General features: G+C 51.9%; 2 protein-coding genes across 3 annotated transcripts; both read left to right on the top strand.

Annotated features, from left to right (window-relative positions):
• The first annotated feature begins 537 nt into the window (after positions 1 to 537).
• On the top strand, positions 538 to 2,504 carry TMEM86B (transmembrane protein 86B). Of its 2 annotated transcripts, none has more exons than XM_004283300.4 (3): positions 538 to 674; positions 998 to 1,244; positions 1,914 to 2,504. In XM_004283300.4, exons 1-3 carry the CDS (start codon positions 591 to 593, stop codon positions 2,294 to 2,296), a joined length of 714 nt encoding a protein of 237 aa, XP_004283348.2. In that variant the 5' UTR covers positions 538 to 590; the 3' UTR covers positions 2,297 to 2,504. The 2 variants fall into 2 exon arrangements, with proteins under 2 accessions (XP_004283348.2, XP_012393526.1); XM_012538072.3 differs by having other exon boundaries at positions 542 to 674; positions 1,001 to 1,244.
• Positions 2,505 to 8,734: 6,230 nt separating this feature from the next.
• PTPRH (protein tyrosine phosphatase receptor type H) lies at positions 8,735 to 17,405 on the top strand. Its single transcript, XM_049702765.1, has 7 exons — positions 8,735 to 8,761; positions 8,891 to 9,033; positions 9,135 to 9,182; positions 14,687 to 14,774; positions 15,441 to 15,528; positions 15,793 to 16,101; positions 16,266 to 17,405. Exons 1-6 carry the CDS (start codon positions 8,735 to 8,737, stop codon positions 15,930 to 15,932), a joined length of 534 nt encoding a protein of 177 aa, XP_049558722.1. The 3' UTR covers positions 15,933 to 16,101; positions 16,266 to 17,405.
• The last annotated feature ends 1,780 nt before the right edge of the window (positions 17,406 to 19,185 follow it).

The raw sequence follows: 19,185 nt of genomic DNA, 5'->3' as shown, positions 1-19,185 counted from the left end.
TTGGGGGTAGCCAACCAAGCCAGACAGGTGGGCGCCCAGCGGGTCCATGTCTTCCAACGGACAGGTAAAGAACATACCAGGTGCGCTGGTGGACGTGTGCGGGAAGCCTTCCCTGGAGCTGAGGGCTGGCACGGCCTCCTGGTTCAGCTCCTTCCTGTTGGTTCAGCAGGCGTTTGTGGTGGGCACTCCTGAGGGAAGGCCAGGGCCGAGGACGGCGAGGGGAGGAGGGAGTCTCCCGACCTGTCCCTGGGCTCTGGTCCCCTGCCCTTCCCCCCAGCTCATGGAGGGGAGAGCATTGAAATTCCGCACCCCATTCCCTTCTGACCTGCCAGGCACAGCACAGTGGGAGGGGCGTTGGCAGCCATGGCTCCCTAGGCAAGAGACGAAGCCAGGGGAAGGGGGCTGTGGAGGAGGAGAGACCCCTGGGTCCCAGTGGGCACCTTATCAGCAGGTGCCAGGCAGGGCCATCCCCAGGGTGGGGGCAGCACCTCCCTGGGCCCTGTTATCAGTCCCAGAGTCCACAGGACGCTCCTCGGGTTAACGTGTAACCACACGCCATCCCCTCCACCCCCAAAGCCACCGGTGCCCACATGCAGGCCACTTTGGGTGGGTCACACGTTGACATGGACACCCGGGAAGAGGGGCTGCCTGGAAAACCTCGCTTTTCAGCTCAAGTGAGAGCCACGGAGTGTGGGGTGGGAGCTGGGCCTGGGCTCCTGGGAACCCACATGACCTGGAAGAATTGGGGGGCTGGGTTCTGTGGGGTTGGATGTCCTGGTCCCTGTGCAGCTGCCCCCCTACCCTGGACAGCATGGCTGGCGTCCCTGGGTGGGGGCGGGATGGAAGCCCTGACTCCCAACTCCTGGCCATGTGGGGCCTGACCCCCAAAGGCTGGGAACTGGCTGAGACCAAAGCCAGGAGGGTTCTGGAGCCTGGTCCCAGGGCCTGGGGGCTGGGCTGAGTTCCAGTGGCTCAGCGGCCCCTTTGTCCCCCGAAGCAGCCGCATGTGGGCAGGTGGCTGAGCCCGTTCTTCCTCACCTGTGCCGTCTACTTTCTCCTCTGGAGCCCTGAGAACCAGCCGTCCTGGGTCGGTGCCCTGATCAAGTGCCTGCCCATCCTCTACCTGGTGGTGTTCCTGTGGACCGTGTACCCCGGCGGGAGCTACAGCTTGCTCCTTCAGGGGGCCCTTCTGTGCTCAGCTGTGGGGGACTCCTGCCTCGTCTGGCCTGAGGCCTTCCTCCATGGTGAGAGGGGCTGTGTTGTGTTGTCCCTTCTGGACCCCAGGGGGGGGTGTCCGGGGTGCAGGGGGCGACTCCCCAACAGAGCCCCTGCCAAGTGCTTGAGCCAGTTGGCGTGTAAAGGCAACTGGGAAATGGACGGCAGTGAGGGGGACATACCCAAACCTTGGGCCCCGAGGAGCTCTCCTTCCATGAGGGCGCGGGCAGCATTACCTGAGGCTGTGAGTGTCCAGAGGTCACAGTCCTGAGTACGCTGGTCGAGGACAGCCTCGCCGAGAAGGTAAAGTCTTGAAGCGGGTGCAGGGTACCAGCCCGGTGCCCTTCCAGGGAAGGCCCTTCCGGGCAGAGGGGCAGCAAGTGCAGAAGCCCTGGGGTGGGTGTGCCTGCTGGGTGAAGCCGACTAGGGGCTGAGCAAGATGGGGTGTCAGTCAGTGGACAGTTCTGAGCAGGGTGAGGATGGGATGCAGTGCGCGTTTTTAGGTCATTCTGGCGCCAAGAGCAGGAGGAAAGAGGACCACCAAGGAGGCCAGCGTTGTAATCCTGGCAGATGGGGTGGTGTGGCCAGGGTGGGAGCTGGTGCTTGGGGAAGGCCCTTTTTCTCAGGCTCTGAGGGCAACGAGGTGATGCTGGGAAGCAGGGGTCTCAGGCAGGCGCACCCACCCCTGTCTCCTCCAGGCATGGCTGCCTTCGCCGTGGCCCACCTGCTCTACCTCTGGGCCTTCGGCCTCACTCCCCTGAAGCCTGGCCTCCTGCTGCCTATTCTCCTGGCTTCCATCCCATATTATGGCCTCCTGCTTTGGCACCTCCCGCCTGACATGGTCCTGCCCCTGACGGCTTACTCCCTGGTCCTGGCCGTTATGCTGTGGCGTGGCTTGGCCAGGGGCGGGAGTACCTGCTGGGGCGCCCTGCTCTTCACGCTTTCAGATGCCGTGCTGGCCTGGAACCTCTTCGTCCATCCCCTGCCCCATGCCCACCTGGTGGTCATGGCCACTTATTATGCTGCCCAGGTCCTCATCGCCCTGTCGGCCTTCCAGAGCCCCAGGCTCAAGTCCAACTGACCAGGGGCTGAGGCAGGCAGATGTCCACCCCCCTCCTCCCTCAAGGACCTGGGCCCCCAAGATCAGTGAGGCCAGAGAAACACCCTTGGGGGTGAGAGCCAGTCCCCCAGACTCCCATCTGCCAGTGCCAGTCTATCTGGAGACACAGAACTGTTTCTGGCCCTGATCTGTTTTTCTGTTGCCTAAGTAAAGTGGGTGTTGCAATGGTGACATCTCCATTATTTGGGGAGGGGTGGGAAGGGAGGGGTGATCACAATAACAGCAAGTGGTTCGTTATCCTTTTTTTTTCCTCCCACAAAATCTACCATTTTAACCACTTTTAAGTGTATGACTTAGTGACGTTAAGTACATTCACAGTGTTGTGCATTGAACACTTGCTGTGAGATCTACCCTTGGAACACGTTTTCACATGTACAACGCAATGTTTTTAACTATACCCACAGCAGACTCCCTGTGGACCAGTCCTGGTGCCCAGGACTTAGGGGATATGGAATAACCAACCGCCCCCCACCCCAGGCCCTTTGATGGTGGTGGGGATTCATTATGCTCATTGTACAGATGAGGATTTTACAGATTTGAGGCCAGGAGGAGACAGCTTGGTCAATGTATTAGTTTCCTGTGGCTGCTGTCACAAATTACCATAAACTGGGTGACTTAAAACAACAGATTTAATCTTTCACAGTTCTGGAGGCCAAAAGTCCAAAAACATGGTGTTGGTAGGGGTGCCCTCCCTCCAAAGCTCTAGGGGAGGGTCCTTCCTGCCTCTTCCAACTCCTGGTGGCCCCGGCCACATTCACATGGTGTTCTCCCTCTGTGAGTCTGTCCTCTCCTGAGGACACCCGTTGTTGGATTTAGGGCCCACCCTAAATCCAGGATGATCTCATCTCAAGATCCCTAATTACATTTCCAAAGACCCTATTCCTAACTAACATCACATCCATAGGTGCTGGGGCTTAGGACTTGGGCATATCTCTTTGGGGCCCACAGTTCAACTGACGACAGTCACATACAGTACCAGGAGAGGAGAGGGTTGAGGAGATGAGGAAACTCAAGAAGAGACTTGGAGGAAGGGGTAGGTAGCAACACGGTGGGAATAGAGTACTAAATAAGAAAGAACCTGGGTATGGCCCTCGTCCTGGCTGTGACCTTGATAGCCCACTGCTCCTCTCTGGGCCTCAGGTTCTACATGTGAGGACAGAAAGCAGTCAGAGCTGCTCTCCAAACCCTGCTCAATTTCTACAGACATGATGTGCTTTTAGGGACTCTTACAGCAGAGAGGAGACTTCTACATCCATGATATGATTTTAGGGACTCTTACAGCAGAGAGGAGACTTCTACATCCATGATATGATTTTTAGGGATTCTTGGAGCAGAGAGGAGACTTCTGCATCCATGATGTACTTTTGGGGACTCTTATAGCAGAGAGGAAACATCTACATTCATGATGTGATTTTTAGGGACTCTTACGGCAGAGAGAGGACTTCTACAAACATGATATGCTTTTAGGGACTCTTATAGCAGAGAGGGAACTTATACACCCATGATGTGGTTTTTTAGGGACTCATATCAGAGAGGAGACTTATCCATGATGTGTTTTTAGGGACCTCCAGAGCCCACCGTTGGTTTCTAGTCCCTGCCTCACCTTCAGGCCAGGATCCCCACTCACCATAGAGGAAGGCCTCAGGCCAGAGGAGGCAGGTGTTCTGGGTGGGGGTGCCCTGCTCTTCACAATCTCAGATGCCACGTTGGCCTGGGATGCCTTCCTTCAGCCCCACACCCACTTGGTGGTCATGACCACCTCTTACACTGCCAAGGTCCTCATCACTCTGTCAGCCGTTAAGGGTGGGAGACTCATGACAGACTAACTGGTGGGTAAATGAGCACCCTCTCCCTCCCTAAAGGGCCCCCCAGAACAACCTTCCACCCCAGGGAAACGTGCTAAAGGAGCAATATTTCCAGCCTCCATCTGTCTAAAGCCCATATTCTGTTTTGTTAAATTGAGATATAGTTGATATAAAACATTGTGTACCTTTAAGGTGTACTGGTGTTGATTTGATACATTGATACGTCACAGTATGATTATTACCCTGGTAATGTTAGCTAACATCTCTATGGCATCACATAACACCTATTTTTTTTTGTGGTGGGACCAATTAAGATCTAGTCTTTCAGCAACTTTGAAATGTATGACACAGCATTGTTGTCTGTAATCACTATACTGTGACCATGTTCTGTTTGAAGGCATTTATATCCAATTCCTGAAAACGATGTTATGATCGCAGCTTTATTGAGATACTCTTCATATACCACCAACTGCCCACTCAAAGTGTGCATGTGGTTTTTAGTATTTTCACAGTTTTGCAGCTATCACCACAATCAGTCTTAGAGCATTTTCATCACCCCCAGAGGAGACCCCGTGCCTTTTACAAATCACCCATCCCCTCCAGCCCAAGGAAACCACTAGCATAATTCACTTTTTTTTTTTTTTTTTTTGCTGCGCCGCGTGACTTGCAGGATCCCTGACCAGGGACTGAAGCCGTGCCCTCGGCAGTGAAAGTGCAGGGTCCTAACCACTGGACTGCAAGAGAATTCCCCATAATTCATCTCTAAATGTTGGTGTTTCCAATCATTTGGGTTGTTTTCAGTGTTTTTTTTTCTTTTAATTTTTTTAAAATTGAAGTATAGTTGATTTACAATATGTTAATTTCTGCTGTACAGCAAAGTGATTCAGTTACACATATACAAACATTATTTTTAAATATTCTTTTTCATTATGGTTTATCCTAGGATACTGAATATAGTTCTCCAGGGACTTCCCTGGTGGTCCAGTGGTTAAGACTCCTCACTTACAATGCAGGGGGCGCGAGTTCCATCCCTGGTTGGGGAACCAAGATCCCCCGTGCCCTGTGATGTGGCCAAATAACAAAAACAAAACAAAAAAAACCCCCGTCAAATATAGTTCTCTGTGCTGTACAATAGGACCTTGTTGTTTATCCTTTTGTGTTTCATGATGATAAACAATTACTACTCTGCACTCAATTCCAGTGTGGGACTTGCTCCCCTCACCAACAAGCCAATCTCCAACACCAGCTGGGCGTCCTACAAGTCAACTCAGTTCTGACGCTATCCCACAGGTTAAGGACTCAGTCCTACAAGACTGCCACCTTTTACCCCCCACCCCCACTTCAGATTCCGGTGACAAGCCCAGGTTGTTAACCTGTGCTTCTGACCAACTGGCTGTAAATCAGAGGTTCCCAAGACCCCCCTCCTCGGGTTGGATTAATTTGCTAGAGCAGCTCACAGAACTCAGAAAAACGTTTTGCTTACTAGAACACTGGTTTATTACAGAATGTAACTCAGGAACAGCCAGATGGAAGCACAGGCACAGGGCAAGGTGTGGGGAGAGGGCACGGAGCTTCCATGCCCTATCCAGAAAATGTTCCTCTCCCCAATCTCCACGTGTTCACCAACCCCGCAGGCTAACTATAGATTGAGACTAGGCTGGGACCGGGTGGCCTGACCCCTACTTCAAGGTCATTCCCTCCAGTCCCATTTCCACCTGGCGCTCTGGCCACACAGAAATCCCCCCAGATTACCCCCAGCCCTCTCCTCCCTCTTAGCCCTGACATGGGCTCTCCCCTCTGCCTGTGATGACTTCCCAATGCTGTTCTTCACTTGACCAAACCCTGCTCTTGTACGAAGACTCAGCCCCAGTGTCACCTCCCACTAAGGGACAGATGCTTCCTCGGTGCTCTCACCATTGTAGCCTACTTCATGTCACTCTGTGGTTACCTTCCCAGTCTGCCTCCTCACCACAGTGTAAGCTTGGCCAGGGCTGGAAGAGGCTGTTTGCCCTTGGAGTCCCCGGTGTTGGTAGAGCCTGTGGTCCTGCCTGTAGGAAGCCATAGGTGTTGGGAAAACACTTGCAGGCAGGCAGGGAATTGCTTCAAGATGGTGAATGAACACGGCTTCAGTTCTTGAACCACACAAGGAGAGGAAAGCGTGGAGCAGAGAGACTGATGTCCACTGAGCAGCAAAAACAGTGAGAAACTCCTGGGAAGATTGAAGGGGATTGTGAGCTGGTGGTGGAGGGGTGGACAGGGTTGGCAGCTGGAGCGGGCTAGAAAGAGGATAGCCACGGAGTCTGTAAAAAGAGAGTTTGGCCCCTCCTGGGGGCAGGCCCCACAGAACTGAAAACATACAATGTTTTCGTACATACAACATACAACTGAAAACATACAATTCAAGCAACATTATTTTTAACAGCCAAAAAGGTGGAAACCCAAATGTCCATCAGCTGGTGAATGGAGAAACAAATTGTCATCTATCCATAGAGTGGAATATTATTCAGCCACGAAAAGGAATGTAATATGGACTTTGGATGATTATCATTGTGTTCATCAATGGTAACGTGTACATTTGGGGATGTTGACAGTGGGGGAGGTTATGCATGATGGGGGCAGAGGGTGTATGGGAAATCCCTGTACCTTCTACTCAGTTTTGCTGTGAACCTAAAAGTTGTGGTGAAAATAACTATGTCATGGGCCAGCAAACTTTTCCTGTAAAGGTCCAGGTAGTAACTTAGATCAGACCTGGGAGCAGTGAAGGTGAGTGGACTCCAAATCCCATCAGGCCATGGGGTCATGACTTCATGAGCTGCAGTGACACAGAGAGTCCGAGTGCTCATGGGAGTTGTAGTTTAAGGGGGCATGTCTATTTGGGGACAACAGATAATGAGGGAGGAAGAGGTATTTTGATTTAGGGGAAGGAAGGGATGAGCTATTTCTCAGAGAACTGGCCTGACTGGTGAGGAGTGGGGAGTTGGAAAGCCCCCCTGGATGGAGCCTACTGATTCCTCTTGTCCCCTCCACCCAGTCCCGGACCCTGTCACCATCACCTCCTGTATCAGCACTTCGGGGGGGGGGGCCACGGAGTCACCCTCACCTAGTCCTGCCCCCTGGGAGGCTATGAGGCCTTTGAGTTGGAGGTGGGCGGGCAGCGGGACTCCAGGACAGCTCCTCTTGTGGGAGAGACGTGTGGGTGTCGGGACTTAGGCCGGCTCAGTCCTACTCAGCCACCATCACGACCGTCTGGGATGGAATGAGGGCCCAGTCTGCCTCCGTGACCTGCCACACCGAGAGCACAGGTGAGCAGAGCCCCACGGGGACAGAGAGCTATCGATACAATGACATTCTCTCCAGACCCCTTCACACCCTGTTGTGAGACAGTCTCACCAACCCATGGAGTCCTTTTTGTTTGTGTTTTATTTCCTGCTTTCTTTTAAACAGCTCTGTTGAGTTGTAATTCCTATAACATACACCCATGTACACCCATTGAAAGTGTACAGCTCACTGACTTCTAGTATATTTGCAGTATTTGCAACCATTATTACCATCAATTTTAGAATATTTTCATTAACCCATAAAGAGAAGTCATCTCCTTAAGCCATCACCCCCTAATTTCCCCAATCCCCCACCAACCAGCCATTGGCAATCTCTAATCTGCTTCTGTCTCCATAGATGTGCCTCTTTTAGAGCTTTCCTAAAAATACAATCACACAGTATGTGGTCCTCTTTGACTGGCTTCTCTCACTTAGTATAATGTTTTCAAGGTTCATCCACTGTTCTAGTGTGTATCAGTGCTTCATTACTTTTTATTGCCAAAATAAGATTTCATTGTGTGGATAGACCACATTTTGTTTATCCATCTGTTTGATGGGTCTGTTGGGCCATTTCTACTTTTTGGCTATTCCGAGTAATGCTCTGAACATTCGTGTGTAGGTTTCCATGTGGACGTATGTCTTCATTTCTCTTGGGTGTATACCCAGGAGTGGAATTGTTAGATCATATGGTAAGTCCGTGTTTAATCTTTTGAAGAACTGCCAATTTTTTTTCCAACACTGCCGCACCATTTTTCACCCACCAGTGGGGTATTTGAAGAAGTTTGAACCTCACACTCAGGAGATCTTTGATCATGTACCATTGACCGTGGTCATGGGCCTCCCTGGGCCCTGTCAACCATTTCCTAGGAATGAAAGCCTCTTATGAGATGGGGTCTCTGATCTGGAGACACTGGAGTTCGGTGTACTGATAAATGGATGCTCTTCCAAACTGGGCTCAGTGGGTCCCACTGTCCAGGATTCTCTGGTTTAGCAAGAAGGGTCTCTGAGAAGACAGGTCCTCTTGGATCCTGGACTGGATCACTCTTTCTGATGGGGAGGGGAGGCTGCCCTGGGCATTGTAAGATGCTGTAAGCAGCATCCCCGGCCTCCAGCCACTAGATGCCAGTGGCACTACCATCGCAGCTGTAGCAACCAGAAGTGTCTCCAGACATTGCCCGATGTCACCTGGAGGGCAAAATCGCCCTCTCTCAGAACGATTAGTCTAGGCCAAATTGGGGAAGAGTCACTCTCTAACAACCAGGTCACTTGAGAAAGTGATGCCTTTGGATCAGGCTCCTCGGGAAGTGAGGACCTAAGGGGAAGAGGTTGGGTGGGAGGTAGGGCTCTATCCAGAAGCTTTCTCCTTTCCCTTCTCTGCCCTCGAATCTACCCTCTAGACCCTCTGATCACAGTCTGGGTGAGGACAGAGGTAGGGGAGGTGGGACAGCAGGAGAGCAGACCTAGGCTCTCACAGCCCACCACGCCTCCTTCCCCCAGGGGCCATCGTGGGAGCCATAGTCAGTCCCCTTCTGTTTCTCATCCTGGTGGGCCTGCTGGTTTTCTTCCTGAAGAGGAGGTGAGACTTGGCGCAGGGCTTATCGGGCGCCAGGAGGGAGGGGGCCTGGGGAAAGATGGGGATCCGTGGTTCTGGCCTCACTCCCCATGTCCTTTTCCCAGGCATAAGAAGAGTGAGAAGAAACCAGCACCCGGGGATCTGGTGTTCAGGTGAGTGGGTTTGGGGAGCATTCAAAAGGCTCACTGTCAGGTCAAATCCAGCTGGTCACTGTATAGGTCAGAGTGCAGGGCCAAGGAACCCACCCACACCAGCCTCAGATCCCCACTGCGGCAGGGATCGCAATGCCTTCACTGCTGCCCACTCCCTAAGCAGCCTGGGCCGGTGGCTGTGGAATCTCTTTCCGTCTCAGTTCTGGGACTTCCATTCATTTATCCAAAAAGACATTCACTGAACCCCTGTTAAGTGTCAGGCACTGTTCTAGGTGCCGAGGAAACTGGCTGAAACAAAGATTCCTGCCCTTGTGGAGCTTACATTCTAGCACAAGCAGCCATTAACAAACAAGATGATTAGGAATTTCCTGGCGGTCCACTTGTTAGGACTCCACACTTCCACTGCAGGGGGCATGGGTTCAATCCCTGGTCGGGGAACTAAGATCCTGCAAGCGTGCAGTGCGGCCAAAACAAACAAACACACAAAAAACAAAACCAAGATGATAAAGAACGTGATGCTTACTTGGAGACAAATAAAGCAAGAGGTGGAGGCAGGAAGGGTGGAGGAATATTTTAAATAGAGTGTCCAGGAGAGGCCTTACTAAGAAGATGACTGAGACGAAGTCATTTGAGGACAGACCTGAAGCAAGTGAGGGCAAGAGTCCTGTGCCCATCTGGGGAAAAGGCATTCCAGGCAGGGGGATCAGCAAGTGCGATGGCCCCGAGGCAGGCACAGGCTTGGCGTGTTTGGAGAACGTGGTGTGTCTCTGAGACTGAGCAGAGTGGATGAGGCGGGGTGGGGGTGGGGGTGGGGTAGGAAATGAGGTCGGAGAGCTACCAGGTGGGATCAGATCAGGTTGGGCCTTGTAGATGATAGTGGGGACTTTGGTTTTATCCTGAGATGGGAGTTTTTGGAGGTTTTCGATAGACCTGTGACACAGTCTCACATTTTTATGAAGCAAAGGCAAAAGTAGGGAAGCAAAGGAAGACGTCTGTATATAATCCAGATGTCGGTTATGTCTTGGAGCAGGAAACAGTTAGAGGGAATCAGATTCAAGATGCCGTTTGAGTGTTTGAAGAGCAGACCTGGTTGAAGAATGGATGTATGGTGTGGGATTCGGAGAGGGCTCAAGAGTGAACCCAAGGAATTCAGCCTGAGCCCCAGGGAGGCCGGAATGGCCATTACTTGAGACAGAATGACTATGCGGGGTGCAGGTTTGGGGGAAAGTATCAGGAGCTCAGTGGTGGACACACTGATTTTGGGATGCTTGTCAGACATGTGAGTGAAAACGCTGAATGGGCTGTTGGATACAGAGTTCCGTGGTTCAGAAAAACGTTTGTGCAGATGTCTTCATCACTCTGAGTCCCCTTTAGGTTGGGTCAATCATCATCAAATCTCTATGTCAGAATGATCCCCAGGGATCAATAGAGGAGAGATAAACCAGGGAGTTAAGGGATGTTGCGGAACCAGGTGAGACGGCCTGGGTGTAAAAGAAAGAGGCATAAACTGAGGGCGTGGCCATCAGAGGCAGGGGCTTGAGGGAGAGTAAATACGATGATGTCCAGTTTCTCCTTCGCCATAGAATCTGTCCTGGCCAGCGTCCCGCCCCACTCACCCTGTGACCTCTCCCCTCCTTACCCTGTGTCCATTATATGGCATCTGCAACAAATCACTGCACCCATTGGATTCCAAGTCTGGCCCCACCTGTATGCTGAGCATCTTGCCCTCCTCAACCTCAACGTGCGTGTTTGGATGTCCCAGCGATGACCCTCGAGGACACACAGGTGGAGATTCCAGGAGGCAGGTGGGAAAACAGCTCTGAAGCTCGGGAGGGGGAGAAGTAGGGACTCGCAATGGAGATTCACAAATCACAGATGAATGGATGGAAAGCGAAGCTAAGGAAATGGACAAACCCCATAAGAAGTGTGTGTCCAGTGAGAAAGGGGGGATTGAGGATGGGCTTCTGGGGATGCCCACCTTTTAGGATGGGCAGAGGACAGGGCCCCACCAAGGAGATGGAGAAGCAGCAGTCAGAGAGACGGTGATGGTGCAAACCAGGAGAGGGTGTTCAGGAAGAGGGTGGATCCGGAAGAAAGGAAGGCTCGGTCAAAGGTGCGAAGTGCTGCTGAGCACTGAGAGGTGGCCTTTGGAATTGGTGATAAGGAGGCAAATAAAATAGGGGACTTTGAAAAAAGTCCTTGTTCCCCTGTAGTCGTGGTGGAGACACCAGGCCATGGTGAAGGGTGGGAAGGAAGCAGAGAAAACCGGTCAGTGTGAGAAGTTTGAATGTGAAGGTGTGTTTTCATAGGTCGTCTTATTGTTTAGGTGTGATAAGGCCAATGGATCCAGAGACAGACACCACTGAAAGATAGTTCACTACAATCACAGATCCCAGGAGAGGGATTACACGTTACACCAAGCAAGGCCATGCAGAGAAGCACCAGGGTCAGCTGGGAGGTCGGGGAACACCTGAGGAAGAGGCTTTACTGTGGTTTCTGCAGCAAGAAGTGGGCAATCCAAGGCAAACGGGTTTAGTTTGAATCATTTCAGTGGACTCTGATGCACAGGGCCTGTCCCCTGTTCCTGGCGGGGATTCCAGCAGATGGATCCCCAAAGGGGAGGTGGTGAGGGTGTGGATTTAATCAGCTTCTCAAGAAGGAGAACTGGGGAAATGCCTGGCGGTCCAGTGGTCAAGATTCCAGGCTTTCACTGCTAGGCCCGGGTTCAGTCGCTGGTCGGGTATCTCCCACAAGCCACGCAGCGTGGCCAAATAAATAAACAAAACTGTAAAAACAAAACAAACAAACAAAAAAATACCAGTCACGCAAAAAAGAAGAAGGTAAACCGACGAACCTCCAACCAGGGTCTCAAAACTGAGTCAAGACTGTATATATAACATTGTATATATAACACTATACTACAAGGGGAAGAGAGACAAAGAGCTGGAGCTGGAGCCACAGGAGGTCAAAGGATTCTTTTTTTAATACAGAAGTAAGATTAGCATGTTTACACACAAAAGGGAAAGAGGAGAGGGGAGAGATACAGCAGAGAGGGAAGAACCATGGCTAGAGAGGGCCACAGGGAATTGGGGCCCAGAGAAGGGCAGTGGTCCTAAGTGGGAGAAGAAATACCCTTTCCTTTTTTTTGAGTCAAAACAAATTTTGATTGTGGTTAAAAAAAAAAACAAATAACCTCCAAATAACAAATTTACCACCTCAACCATTTTTAAGTGTGCAGTTCAGTGGCATTAAGTCCATTCACGTTGTTGTGCAACCATCACCACCATCCATCCATAGAACTCTTTTTTTAAAAAACTTTATTTATTTATTTATTTTGGTCACGCCACATGGCTTGTGGGATCTTAGTTCCCCGACCAGAGATTGAACCCACACCCTCAGCAGTGAAATCGCGGAGTCCTAACCACTGGACCGCCAGGGGATTCCCCGTAGAACTCTCTTCATCCTGCAAAACTGAAACTCTGTACACATCAAACACTAACTCCCCATTTCCCCCATCTCCCAGCCCCTGGAAACCACCCTTCTACTTTCTGTTTGTATGAATTTGATGACTGCCTCATATAGGTGGAATCGTATTTGTCCTTTTTGTTTGTTTGTTTGTTTGTTTGTTTGTTTTTGCGGTACGCGGACCTCTTACTCTTGTGGCCTCTCCCGTTGCGGAGCACAGGCTCCGGACGCGCGGGCTCAGCGGCCATGGCTCACGGGCCCAGCCACTCCGCGGCATGTGGGATCTTCCCGGACCGGGGCACGAACCCGTGTCTCCTGCATCGGCAGGTGGACTCTCAACCACTGCGCCACCAGGGAAGCCCGTATTTGTCCTTTTATTTGTCCTCTTGTGACTGGCTCATTTCACTCAGCATAATGCCCTCCAGGTTCATCCATGTTGTTGTATGTGTCAGAATTTCTTTCCTTCCTTAGGAAGAATAATATTCCATTGTATGGTTAGACCAAATCTTCTTTATCCATTCATCTATCAATGGACACTTGGTTTGCTTCCTCTTTTTAGCTACTGTGAATAATGCTGCTATGAACATGGGTGTACAAATATCTGAGACCTTGCTTTCAATTCTTTTGGATATGTACCTACAAATGGAATTGATGAATCAGAAACAACATCACTAACTTGAAAAGATATCTGCACTCCCATGTTCATAGTAGCATTACCCACAATAGCCAAGATATGGAAACAACCTAAGTGTCTATCAATGGATGACTGAATAAAGAAGGTGTAATATAGGGCTTCCCTGGTGGCGCAGTGGTTAAGAATCCACCTGCCAATGCAGGGGACACGGGTTTGAGCCCTGGTCCAGGAAGATCCCACATACCATGAAGCAACTAAGCCCATGCGCCACAACTACTGAAGCCCGTGTGCCTAGAGCCTGTGCTCCGCAACAAGAGAAGCCATTGCAATGAGGAGCCCTCGCACCGCAATGAAGAGTAGCCTCCGCTCACTGCAGCTAGAGAAAGCCCACGCACAGTGACAAAAGACCCAACACAGCCGAAATAAATTAATTAATTTTTTAAGGTGTAATATACATATAGAATGGAATATTATCCAGCCGTAAAAAAGAATGAAGTAATGCCATTTGTGGCAACATGGATGGACCTTGAGGGCATTATGCTAAGTGAGATAAGTCAGACAGAGAAAGACAAATACTGTATGAGATAACACTTATACAGTAAGTCCCTTACACACAAATGAGTTCCGTTCCAAGACTGTGTTCATAAGTCCAACAAAGTTAGCCTAGGTACCCAACTAACACAATTGGCTATATAGTACTGTACTGTAATAGGTTTATGATACTTTTCACACAAATAATACATTAAAACAAGCAAACACAAAAAATAAAACATTTTTAATCTTACAGAACAGTACCTTGAAAAGTACAGTAGTGCAGTGTAAGAGCTGGCATACAGGGGCTGGCACTGAGTGAACAGGAAAGAAGAGTTACTGACTGGAGGAGGGAGAGGAGGTGGGAGATGGCAGAGCTGAAGGATCCTTGGCCATAGGAGACAGAGGGCAAGCTGCAATGTCACTCACGCCTTGTGTGATTGGACATGCGAACGCACATTCGCGTCTTTGAAAGTTCACAACTTGAAGTTTCGTATGCAGGGGACTTCCTGTGTGTGGACTCTAAAAAAAAAACTCGAGAGAATTCCCTGGGGGTCCAGTGGTTAGGATTCAGTGCTTTCACTTCCAGGGTCCCGGATTCGATCCCTGGTCGGGGAACTAAGATCCCACAAACTGTGCGGCGTGGCCAAAATTTAAAAATTAAAAAAACCTCGAACTCGTAGATACACAGAACAGACTGGTGGTTACCAGAGGCAGAGGGTGAAATGGGTGAAGGTGATCAAAGGTACAAACTTCCAGTTATAAGATAAATAAGTCCTGGGGAGGTAAAAAAAAGAAAACAAAACACAAAATCCTTTTCTTTATCCCAAGCGCACAAGGTTAAAGGAGGTTATGTGCCCCTCTTCCCCCACAGCTTCCCAGGGGACGTCCTGGCTGAAGACTTTGCCGACCACGTCAGGAAACACGAGGACAGCGGCTGTGGCTTTGCTGAGGAGTACCAGGTCGGGTGAGAACAGAGGGAGCCGAGCTGAGCCCCACGTGTCCACGGAGACCTTTCCACCCCTTTGGGATTGAACAGAAGCAGGGATACACACTTGGTTGGCTCATACAGAAATTCTCAGCCATGATTATCCACCTTCTTGACTCACTGAACTCTTACTGTAGTGTTGGTTGGATGGGTTAATCCTAAAGCAACACCTTGGTTTTCCCCTGACCCCTCCTCTCTCACCTACCTCTCCAGTCCCCATCCTCCTGCCCTTCCTCCAAAATGCCCCCCCAGGGATGGTGCACACACTCGTCCTATTTCTTTCTTTCTTTTTTTAAAAATAAATAAATTTATTTATTTATTTTTGGCTGCGTTCGCTCTTCGTTGCTGTGCGCAGGCCTTTTCTAGTTATGGCTCATGGGCTTAGTTGCTCCACGGCACATGGGATCTTCCCAAACCAGGGCTCGAATCCGTGTCCGCTGCATTGGCAGGCAGATTCTTAACCACTGCACCACCAGGGAAGTCCTACTTGTCCTATTTCTGTAGGTGCTACAGAATTCCAGGGTGTAAGGGGTGAGTGGGGTGGCACTTAGGAAGGCGGAGGGAGCAACGCGGGTATCCCTGGGGGAGGGCAGAGAAAATCCAGCATCTGTGCACCCTCCCCTCACTTCGCCCCGAGCAGCCGGCCCTGGAGGACCACAGCCAGTCCCAGACGGTGGCCTCAGCTCCGGAGAACAGCGCCAAGAACCGTTACAGAAACGTGCTGCCCTGTGAGTCACGAGCCTCTGCTGACTTTGTTCTCAGCCGTGACTTTGTCAACATCCCAGGCCTGACCCTTGCCCCTTATTACCCCTGAGGGACAAAGCTCTTGCCCCCGTGAGCTGAGAAACCCCAGGCCGGCTCCTCCCGCCCGAGGTCCCTCAGACCCTCTCCCAGCTCCCCTTGTCTGTGTGCAGCGTGACGTGTCAGCGTGACCTCTATCCCGGGTCTCCCACCCTGCCCCCTGCATTGCTAATGCTGGCCTCTTCCCCTAGATGACTGGTCCCATGTGCCCCTGACGCCCCTCCCTGGGGAGCCGGGCTCTGAGTACATCAACGCCAGCTGCATCCCTGTAAGGCTGCGGTTGGGAGCCAGGAGGATGCTGAATGAGCCTCGGAAGACGAGGGCCAGATGAGGCGGGATGTGACCTACCTGTTTTCCTCAACCAGGGTCTCTGGAGCCTCCGGGAGTTCATTGCAGTCCAGGGCCCCCTTCCCCACACTGTGGGCGACTTCTGGCGCCTGGTGTAGGGGCAGCGGAGCCCCACACTGCTCATGCTGACCAACTGCGTGGAGTCTGCCCAGGTGAGAGGACACCTGGGTCCTGGGTGCTGACCCCTGAGCTCCAGCCCGTGACCCTGCCCCAGACACTGATCCCAGGGTAGACCTTGACTTAGACCTCACTGATTCCCTCCACCACAGCCCCAACCTTCCTGTCTCCCCCAGTCCACCCATTTGTCCACTTACAGGGTGAAGCTGATCTCAAGGACCTTGTGAAAGAAGAGTCCTCCCGGCTGGGATGAATCTACACCTGGCTGCCTGTGGGTCCTGCCTTGTCACCAGAGCAGGGGGGATTCCCCGGCACTGAATACAAGAGCCACCCTGCGGAGGGGCACCAGGGAAGGTGCTCTGGGGCCTCCTATACTCTGACCCGCCCCAGTCTTCCCCCAGGTGAAGTGTGAGCATTACTGGCCTCTAGACGCCCAGCCCTGCACCCATGTGACCCTGGTGGGTGAGGAGGTGATGGAGAACTGGACAGTACGAAATCTGAAGCTCTTGCATGTAAGCCCCCATCCCACCCCTTCAGCCCCACCTTGACCCTCAGTTCCTCCCCCGTGATATTCCAGGCAGTCCCCTCCCCAGAGCTCCCCATGAAGTCTAAGCTTCCGCCACTCCCGCAAGGGACCACAATGTGCCCCAGGGATGTCCCCACCAGTCAGAAACCAGCCCCCGGGTCCTGAGCTCCCCCCAACTCCCCTCCATCTAGATGCAAGAGCAGAAGACTTTATCTGTGCATCAGTTCCACTATGTGACCTGGCCAGACCATGGCATCCCCCACTCCCCAGACCCCTTGCTGGCCTTCTGGAAGATGCTCCGGCAGTGGCTGGACCAGACCGTGGGGGGAGGCCCCCCCATTGTACACTGCCCGTGAGGACCAGCCAGAGCCCTCTGTCTGTGAGGAAACCGCCCCCTTGGGGCTCAGAAACCAGGGTTCTCTGGGTCCTTAGGAACTTCTAGAGGAGGTGGAGGAGATGGGGAGGGCAGAAGGTGAAGGGGCGGTGATGCAGGTCAAGAATGATGATAAAGGTGAAGAGATGGGAAAGAAAGAAAAAGAGGTAAAGGAGGAGGCATGCATGGGGAGAAGGAGGGAAGAGGGGTGAAGAGCAGGAGGGAGAGGCAGCCCAAGGTTTTAAGAAACATTTAAAACAGCTCCTTGGGGGCTTCCCTGGTGGTCCAGTGGCTAGGACACAGCACTTTCACTGTCGAGGGCCCAGATCCCACAAGCTTCACAGCGTGGCCAAAAAAAAATTTTTTTTAATGAAAAATAAAATAAAACGGTCATTTTCATGTTTAAAATTTTTTTTTTTTTTTTTTTTTTTTTTTGCGATACGCAGGCCTCTCACTGCTGTGGCCTTTTCCGCTGCAGAGCACAGGCTTCGGCCGCGCAGGCTCGGCGGCCATGGCTCACGGGCCCAGCCGCTCCGCGGCATGTGGGATCTTCCTGGACCGGGGCACGAACCCATGTCCCCTGCATCGATAGGTGGACTCTCAACCACTGCGTCACCAGGGAAGCCCTAAAATTTTTTTTTAAATGACAAGCTTGGGAGCTCATCTTCCCGTGTATGAACCCTAGCTCTGTCACTTACTAGCTGAGTGGCCTGGGACAATCGACTTCACCTCACTCAGCCTCCATTGCCCCGTATGTAAAATGGGCACGCTCAACTAATGGTTCCTACCTCTTAGGAGTGGGAGGAGTGAAAAAAGCACGTAAGGCACCTGGAACAGGGCCTAGCAGGTAGAGAGAACACAGAGCATAGTCATTTGTTATTACTTCCTACTTAATGAAGTAACCCCCACTTAACACTGTAGCCTCCAGAATAGTCTCACTGAATACCCTGACCCCTGGGTGCTCCGAACACAGATCCCTCCAGTCAGCTGAGACTCCCCCTCCCGTGGTCTGACCCTTCTTGTCCCCGCCTAGCGCTGGCGTGGGCCGCTCGGGCACCCTCATTGCCCTGCATGTCCTGCTGCGGCAGCTGGAGAGTGAGGGTCTCGTGGGGCCCTTCAGCTACATGATGGAGATGTGAGAGAGCCGGCCACATACGGTGCAGACTGAGGTGATGGGGATCCTCGGGCACAGGGTGGGTGGGGTGGGGCCCCAGAGGAAAGCAGGCTCAGTAGCGCACCCTCACCTGCCCGTGCTCTGTCCCCAGGCCCAGTATGTGTTCCTGCACCAGTGCATCCTTAGGCTTCTGCAACAGTCATCCCCAGTGCCCGCTGAGAAGGGGCCCACTTATGAGAACCTGCTTTTCGAGAATGTAGCTCCTACAGAGGCCTAAGCTGCGGGAGGGCTGAGACCCCAGCCCATCTAGACTCAAATTCTGCATCCCTACTTCACCCCAGATACCTGGACCCCTGGGACAGCAGAGGGCTGGGGTCCCACACCCCTGGGCCCTGCAGGAAGAGGGGGCTGGCAGCCTAAATTCCTGCTTTCCGGAGGGGGAGAGAGGTCAGGTGGGAGCCCAGATCCTGGATTTCCAGTTCCTTGAAGAAGGAGAGGGATGGGATCTAGAATTTCCTTGTTGCTTTTTGAGGAAGGAAGAGGCTGCAGGGTCTCAAGGAAACAAGCTGATTTCTGAGGAAGAAAGGAAGTAACGAGGGTCCAGAATTGTGGCCACCCAAGGCGCGAGGGCAGGCCAGGCAGGATCCTGCCCGTATTTTACTCCAGAAACTGAATCATCAACCTTCAAGGATCTGAGGTTTCCCTGCACCCTACTGCCTGTACATATTTTTTCTTTTATCCCATAATTTATTAAATCACTATGCTCCCCAGAGACACTTGCCCCATTGGATTTCTGGGTCTGGAAATAATATTGGGGTGGGTTCCTGACGTTTAGGTACTGAGGCCAATGTCCTAGGGAGGAAACTAGAGGGACTCACAATTTGCGCCTGAAAAATGTAGGTTTGGACAGTTGAGTCTCTCCGAGAAGGCTGTAGGTCTAGGGTCTGGGCAGTGTGGACTCGCTTCCCTCGAGCTGGGAGCACGGGGGCTTGCCTTCTGGGCACGGCCTTAGGGGAACTTAGAGGGTGGAGTGAAGTCTGTATCGGATTTGCTGGAGAATTTCACGCATAGTCTCCTGTCTGGATATCTGAATAGCTGGGTCTCCG

This window comes from Orcinus orca, chromosome 20 (genome assembly GCF_937001465.1).
Source record: "Orcinus orca chromosome 20, mOrcOrc1.1, whole genome shotgun sequence".
Lineage (NCBI taxonomy): Eukaryota > Metazoa > Chordata > Mammalia > Artiodactyla > Delphinidae > Orcinus > Orcinus orca.
Note: the sequence above shows the minus strand (reverse complement) of the source record. Positions and strands in the feature narration are given on the sequence as shown.